Here is a 7,792-nt window from a genome sequence, read left to right as displayed (position 1 = left end):
AGCCCCCTTTGCCTGCAGGACACAGCTAACGAACCCCCCTCAGCTAATGAGCAGCAGTTCATTAACCCACAGCTACTTGATTGCTTCCAGCTGCTTGTCTCAGCCCCACAACTCCACAGCAAGATTTCAGCCCTTTTAAAGCTCCTGGAGGCTCCTTATGCTTTATTTTAAAGGAGTGCTGTTCTTCAAAGGAAAAATATTTTTACTGCAACTGTTTTGTGACAGCAAATCCCACCCTCCATTTGTGGGGAGGAATGGGCCATGAGTAAAACTCCTCTGTTTGCTTTTACTTGTGTAAAAACCTCAACACTTCTCCAGCAGCCTGTTTCTTTCTTCCTTCCCTAACACTTTCTGCTCCTGCAGCCCCTGGTCTCAGAACAGCTCCAGCCCTTGTTCCCAAGTCATGCCCAAGACCAAAAATGCAGAGACAATTCCATGTTCACCATCCCTGCTGGCTCTGCTGCACTTGGCAAGGCACACACCTAAGAAAATATTACTCACTTTCAAAAAAAGCAGCACAATGCCATTTTTTACCCTTCCCCACACAACCTCGGGCACACAGCAGCAAGACCCTGAGACACAACTCCTGAGTGCAAATATAAAACCCTCTGCAGACACAGAAAAGCTGCCCAGCCACAACTTTCCACATTCCCCAGATCAACCAAAAAGCCAGGCACAAGCACTTCCTCTTCCCAAAAATGCTGCTCCAACAAACTTATCCTAAAAAATGAGAAAGCCAGTCCTACCTTCAGTGCAGGAGCTGTGCTGAGGAGCGAGGCAGGCAGACGGGTGAGTGTGGAGGGATCTGAGCAGCACCCAGCCCAGTTGGGCACAATCGGGGCTCACTGGGGATCCCACCGTGCCAGGAGGGAGCCAGGGGATCACCAGCTCTGCTCCAGGGCAGCTGCTGAGCACCAAACCACCCTTCTCACCCCAAAGGGAAAGAACATTGATCTGGCTGTGTCCACTGGTTATTTCCTGCCAGGTCTGTGGCCCAGGAGCCTGGCTGATTCCTGCCTGCCTGTGGAAGGAAATGATTCAAGTACCAAGAGCTGCAGAGCAACTGCTGCACTCCCCTCTTTCCCTCTCCCAAAAAACCCAGTAGCCCTTGCTATTTTTTCCATAATTCCTTTGTCTCTAATTGTCTCTCTGCAAACTTTATGCAGGTAGGCTTATTCACAAAGATTAGATTTTTGAAGCTGAGAGATTTCTCTTATTCAAATCCCAAATGTGCACATGTCAATTTATTTCATTCTTGGTGCAATTCTGTATCACAAGGCTGTGAGGAAGAACTGCCCTGAAACACAAGGAATGAACAATATGGAAACCCACATTTACTCTGTCCAGTCTGCCTGTTCCAGGACCACAAAATAGAAGTAAAACCCTCCAACTTCCAAATGCCCACCTTGGCAGCAATTTTGTAAAGATTAAGCATGAAGTGAAATTATATAAAGGAGGAAAAAGGCTTTTGATTTTAAGAGATTGCCAATCTAATTCTCTTATCTGTTGTGTGAATTCACAGTAACAAACTGGGTTCCCATTTTTGCTTTGCTCAGAGCCCTCCCAAGGCCAGGGCCAGGCTGTGTTATGCTCCCAGATAAACAATCCACTGCTGCCAAAGAAAAAGCAGAATTTTTACACTGAAAGGCTCTTTCAATACTTTGTTTTTAAACAAAACTCTGTTGACATGATTACAATAAATACTTTATTAATGGAATGTGTGAGTTTTTCTCTTCCATCCTTCCTCTTTCTCTCAGCACCTTGCACACAGATGTCAGAGCAGCTTCCAGTCCAGGAAAAGGACAAAACTTAATTTCAAGGCAAAAATCAGTGGGAGGTTGAACGTTCAGACTGGCACCTCTGAGTGCCCAGTCCCTCAAGAGTTTGATTCCCCAAACCAGCAGGAAAATTGGCATTTCTTCTTCCCACAGCATGATCTATTAAAATCTTCTCAGGCAGCTCACAAGCTCCATAGGGACAGCACAAACTCCTGCCTACTCTAAAGCTCCTCCAGCCATTGCAACATCCCTTTATTATTTCATTTAAAAGCCCCACTGTTATCAACCATCTCTTTCTGATTATTTTTCTTTTAATAGTTCAGTGATTGTTGGAGTTTCACAAAAATGGGAAGAGTCTCTTTTTGAGGATATAGAGCACTGTGGCCAGGAAGAGGGCAAGGGCCAGGAAGATGAGCAGCTTGTCCGTCAGCTCCCGGCGGTTGTACTTGGTGATCAGCTTCCTCCCCAGCTGGATGGTGCCAGACATGGACTTGAATTCCTCATTTGCTTCCAGGATGGTTCGAGAAGAATTGGCTGAAATTAAAGGGGAACAGAAAAAAATTTAAATCAGCAGGTTGTGCTTCAAAAACACACAGCAAATTGTGTAAGGATGAGATATTTGGTAACACAGACAGTGCCTGAGGGATCCTTCAGGGTCAGGCTTACTTGTGGGTGAGACAGACACAGAGAGTTCTCACAGCTCAGGGCTGCTGATGTGCTGAGGAAAAGTGCAAAGTGAAATAAAAGCACTGAAAAGCTTAAAGATCCTATGAAAGTTCCTGAATTTTGAATTTTTGGGTTAGCAGGTCAAATCTAGTTCAGGTTTTTCAGCACTGCTGGAAGCAGAGTGAAATAGAAACGGTGCTAGAGAGAGAAATCATCAGCAGCAGCAGGACAGGGCAATATTTGAATATATTAATTGCACCACTGAAAGTATTTCCCCAGGCCCCAGCAGTAAATCAATGGGATTAAAATGAGCTTGCAGAATTATTCAGCTCAAACTGTTTTTAATGGTCATTTTTGACACACAGCAATTTTTTGCCTATGAGAAGGGTCAACTAGAAGTGTGTGACAAAACAAACACACGCCTCCAATTTTTTAGCCTTGCTCCTTTCCATTTGCTAAATGAAAGCAAAAGTCCTGGAATCCCCTTTTTTCTGCTTTACAGAAAGCACAGCCTGTAGGACAATTCATCACCCTATACCTGATTGCTCACAGAAAGGCCAAATCCATTGTCTGGCTCACAAAAACAGAGCAGAAATAAATCTGCAATATTTTGCAAAACAATTTGTCCCATCCCACTTCAAGAGGCATTTTGATCCAAGTGAAAACAGACAATTTGTTTCCCAGAGTTAATGACAAAGCAGAGCTTCCCTGCTCCACAGCCTCAAACACTCACTGCATCCTAGGGAATGCTCAGGAAACAGGAATTCCCACAACTAACTCAATTTGCAGCTGGGTTTTGTAAACGACCTTTGGTAGTTTTTCCCTTGATGAATTCCAAGTGCTGCTCATTCAGAAACAGAGTGAAAAAGTGCCTGCCAAGCTGTCCTTTTAGTGGGAGAAGGAACATGCTACTCTTGCAGCAACAAACTGTGCCCAGCTGCCACCCTCAGACGGGGCAGAAAGCAAGGAGGGCAAACTTGTGTTATTTATCCTTGTCTGTAAAGTTCCCTCCTGCCCAAAAGCACAGCTAGGAAGAGCATGCAGGCAGCAACTTCTAATGCTCCATGAATCACCAGTTCTGACAGGTCACTTGATTTATTGTTTTAGGAGTCAAAGCCAAGGAACTGGGTGAAATCTTGGTTTCACAGTCCCTGATGCACTGCTGACAGAGCAAGTGACCTCGGGTTCAAGGCACTTGATCTCAGTGTCTCAGCCATCCCAGCTGGAGCCTGGCTGGAGCAGCCTTCCAGACACTCCTTCCTCCATGCAGGGACTTCTGTTTCCTCTGCTATTCCCAAATCCATGCCAGGACAGTGGCACAGAGTAACACCAAACGCACTCAGGGCACTGTGTGAGCTCACGTTGCTTTTACAAGAAACTAAACCTCATCCTGACCCCTTTTCCTTCTCATGATCGTGAAACCAAAACCCCAATAAACAGAAACTCCACACAAAGTACACTGATATTTCCTGTTTATGTCCAGCTGTTAGAGGAGTTCTGCTGGCCAGTCCTTTAATCATCACTGTGGCACATTCTCCTGCTCTGCTCCTCTCCCTGGGCTGACAAGAGCTGACCAAAGGTGCTTCCATCACCCCATCCCAAAATTCCAGCTGTACCTAAGGTCTGCACGGTCTCCTCACTCTGCTGCACCTGCTGGGACATCATCCTGCTGATGCCCATCAGACTCTCTGTGATGTTGCTTGCACTCTCTGCCAGACTCTCCTTTGTGGTCTTCCTGAAAAAGAAAAGAAGCAAAGCCGGAAGGGGCAAAATTATTTCTTTGGATACTCTGGGAAAATGCTGCTAATAGGGAGATTAGAACAGTACTTGGCACTAAACATCTCTGCAGTGTACAAAAGACACAACTGGTTTTCACTGCAAGAGAAATTCAGATTATTTTCAACTAAGCAATAAAAAAATAATCACAAAATATGAAAGTCCCGAGCCCAAACAACAGCCCAGAATCTCACAGGGGCCTGTATTTCAGCACTTGCTCTGCCAGGACTGTGTGAACTCCATGAGCTGCTATGGGAGCACCAACACAAACCTATTTTATTATCCTGAGTATCCCAGCTGTTGCTCTCAACACACAGCCTGCACACACTCACATCCAGTTCTGTACGTGAAAACAGCTTGGATAATGATCCAGTTCTTGTTTAGAACTTATCTGGAATTAATGTAAAAGACAATATGTAAAGCTATGAAGGTTAATTTATTCCCTTTTCTGCTTAGACATGCCAATGCCAAGAAAACCTGAATTCATCACAATCCTTAACAGCCCAAATCTCCACAAAAGAGAAATGCATTCAGAAAAACAAGCTACACTTGATATAATTAAATAACTTAAAAATATGATGTCACTTCCATTTAAAATGAATCAATACAGGAGACACTGCTAAATCCCACAGTACAGTGGGACAGTCCAATACCTTTGTCTTAAGATGTCTCTTCCCTGCAGCAGCTGATCTTTCTCAGAGTTGTCAATAGCAATTTTGCAGGCCAGATTTGCCTTTCTCCAGGCTGCCTGGTTGCTGAAATCACAACAGCAGAGTGTTGTAACGTGACAGGAACACCTTGCAAGCACAATTTTCACAAAGCAACCTCCACTGTAACTGGGCACCCCAATACTTGCAAAGACCCTCAGAATCCAAGAAATATTTGGGGTGGAAAATACTTCCAAGATCATCGAGTCCAACCTGTGCCCCATCCCCAGCCCAGAGCTCTGAGTGCCACCTCCAGGGATGGGGATCCAAGCCTCCCTGGGCAGTTCCAGTGCCTGAGCTCCCTTTCCATGGGGAAATTCCTGCTGCTGTCCACCCTGAGCCTCCCCTGGCCCAGCCTGGGGCTGTTCCCTCTTGTCATGGTAGCCCACCTGGCTGTCCCTTCCTGGCAGGAGCCAGAAGGTTCCCCCTGATCCCCCTTTTCTCCAGGCTGAGCCCCTTTTCCAGTTCCCTCAGCCCCTCACTTTCTCTCTATTCCTACACACACCAAGAGCATTCTATCCTGATATTCCCACTCCTCAGGGTAGCGTTTATGAAGCAAGGGAAGAAGAAAACTGTGCCAGCTGTCAAACAACAGACTCCTCAGCCACCTCCTTTGAGCTCAAGTGCTCAAAGTGACAGACCAGAGTTAGGAAAGCAGGACAGGAGAAGGGAGTTGTACCCTTTCTGTCCGTGACCTCTTGGGCTGGGGTAAAACACGTGGCAGTGTCTGCACTTCCAAAGCAGACTCTGAGGCAGCAAACTCAGCCCATCTCTGGTTACAGCGGACTTGGGAACAGCAGCAGCTGCCGGACCCACCTGAGCATTTGCTTCTTGTGGTTCTCCACCTCCCGCAGCAAGGCTTGTTTCTCCGACTCCTTGTCCTGCTCCTTGGCCATCTGCTCCAGCTCCTTTGGCGGAGAGCACAAACACCAGAACCTCACCACCCGCAATTCACAGAGCCCAGCCCCGGCCGGGGAGCGCATTCGGAGCAGATTTATCTGATAAACCTCCAATCCAGGGCTGCGACTCACCAAAACACAGCCGGGACCCCCAAACGCAAGGCCGGGATGCCCCAAAACACGCGCAAAACACCCCAAACCCCGGCAGGAACCCACAGCCGGGATCCTCCAGCCCCGGGCCGGCGTCCCCCAAAGCACAGCCGAGACCCCCAAAGCACAGCCGAGACCCCCAAAGCACAGCCGCTGGGTCCGGAGCACAGCTCGGCGCCCTCAGCAGCCCCCGGCCGGGCCCTTCACCTGGATGCGGCCGCGGAGGTGTCGGAACTTCTCCTTCACGGCGCCATTGAGCTCCGTGAGGGCGCTGAGCGGCCCCGGGCAGTCCCGGATGTCCTGGAACACAACGGCGCGGTCAGCGCGGGCCAGGCTCGCCCCGCGGCCGTGCCGGGGTGTCCCGGGGCTGGCGGCGGTACCTGTACGGCCGCTTTGATCTCCAGGTCGAACTTGACGATCTCCTGGTGGCAAACCCGCAGCGGCACCGCCGCGGCCGCCGCCGCCATCTTGGCCGGGCAGGGCAGGGCCGGGGCGCGCGGGCGCCCCCTGCGGGCGGCGGGCGGGGCTGAGGGGCCGCGGCGGGGCCGCTCCGCCGGGAACGGGGGCCGCTCCGCCGGGAACGGGGGCCGCTCCGCCGGGAACGGGGGCCGCTCCGCCGGGAACGGGGGCCGGCCCGGCGGGAACGGGGGCCGGCCCGGCGGGAACGCACTGCCCCACAGGGCTCACTGGCGTGAGCAACAGAATCCCAGGATCACCGCGGCTAAAAAACACCTCCGAAACACATCAAGTCCAAGCTGTGCCCCATCCCCACCTTATCACAAGCCCAGAGCTCCGAGTGCCACCTCCGGCCCTTCCCGGGACACCTCCAGGACTCCAAACCTCCCTGGGCAGTTCCAGTGGCCATTTTTCCATGGGGAAATTCCTGCTGCTGTCCATCCTGAGGGTCCCCATTCCCAGCCTGAGGCCGTTCCCTCTCCTGTCCCTGTTCCCTGGGAGCAGAGCCCCTCTGGCCGTCCCTCAGGGGGTTGTGCAGAGCCAGAAGATTCCTCTGGAGAAGTTCCAGGTTTATCTCCAAGAGCCTCCCCGGGTTCCTGGCCAGGCCAGGCTGGCGCTGCTCATGAGCAGGGTGGGGAACACGAGGTCTCTCTGCAGCCCTGAAATGAGAAGCAGGGAAATGCCTTTTGCTTTTCCCACAAACTCCCCGCTGGTGCCATGGCCTTTCCCTGCTGCCCTCAGACCCTTTGGCCAAAGGAGCTGGAGACCATTTCCACAGGGCCTGCGGGGAGCCGGTTTCTCCAGACACTAATCCAGGTTCTCCAGATGGTCCCACACTGTCCCAGCAGTGCTGAGCACAAAGAAGGAAAAAACAGATGTTTCATTACCTAGCTGTCATCCTTTCCAAAGGAAAGTTCCTGGAAATACCAGGAGACCGGGGACTTAGTTCAGCAGATGCCATTCACTATCATTCCACACACACAGTGATTCAAGACAATATTTCCTCCACAATTTTTATTTTAAATTACAAAGGATGTTGCATACATTGATGAATTTGTATCTGAATAGAAGTGCTAGGGATCAAGGGTGACAGAGTAAACAAAGTCAATAGTTTAATTGTGCCTCTTTTCAAAAAAATAAAGCTGCACAACTATTAACCAACATTTAACATCGCAACTCTTAACAGATCATGCTTTGAACAAGGTAAATTTATTTTCTAACAGAGACAAGACTTTCAGTAAGTTTTTCTTAGCTCCAGTTGGAAGTTGATTATAGAATATCAAGGACAGCATTACAATCATGACCCCAAGCATAGGTGGAACAGGATGCCACGTTTTGTTTAAAATGCCTTTATTTTTTT

General features: G+C 49.4%; 1 protein-coding gene across 1 annotated transcript; it reads right to left on the bottom strand.

Annotated features, from left to right (window-relative positions):
- Positions 1-1,691: 1,691 nt before the first annotated feature.
- On the bottom strand, positions 1,692-6,488 carry BNIP1 (BCL2 interacting protein 1). Its single transcript, XM_086852354.1, has 6 exons — positions 6,357-6,488; positions 6,184-6,276; positions 5,744-5,835; positions 4,874-4,975; positions 4,061-4,179; positions 1,692-2,312 (listed from the first exon to the last, which is right to left on the bottom strand). The coding sequence occupies exons 1-6, from the start codon at positions 6,441-6,443 to the stop codon at positions 2,116-2,118; spliced, it is 690 nt and encodes a 229-aa protein (XP_086708480.1). The 5' UTR covers positions 6,444-6,488; the 3' UTR covers positions 1,692-2,115.
- Positions 6,489-7,792: the final 1,304 nt, after the last annotated feature.

Source organism: Cyanistes caeruleus, chromosome 15 (assembly GCF_971803275.1).
Source record: "Cyanistes caeruleus chromosome 15, bCyaCae1.hap1.1, whole genome shotgun sequence".
NCBI classification, from domain to species: Eukaryota; Metazoa; Chordata; class Aves; order Passeriformes; family Paridae; genus Cyanistes; species Cyanistes caeruleus.
The sequence above is the reverse complement of the archived record's forward strand: the minus strand, read 5'-3'. Positions and strand labels throughout refer to the sequence as shown.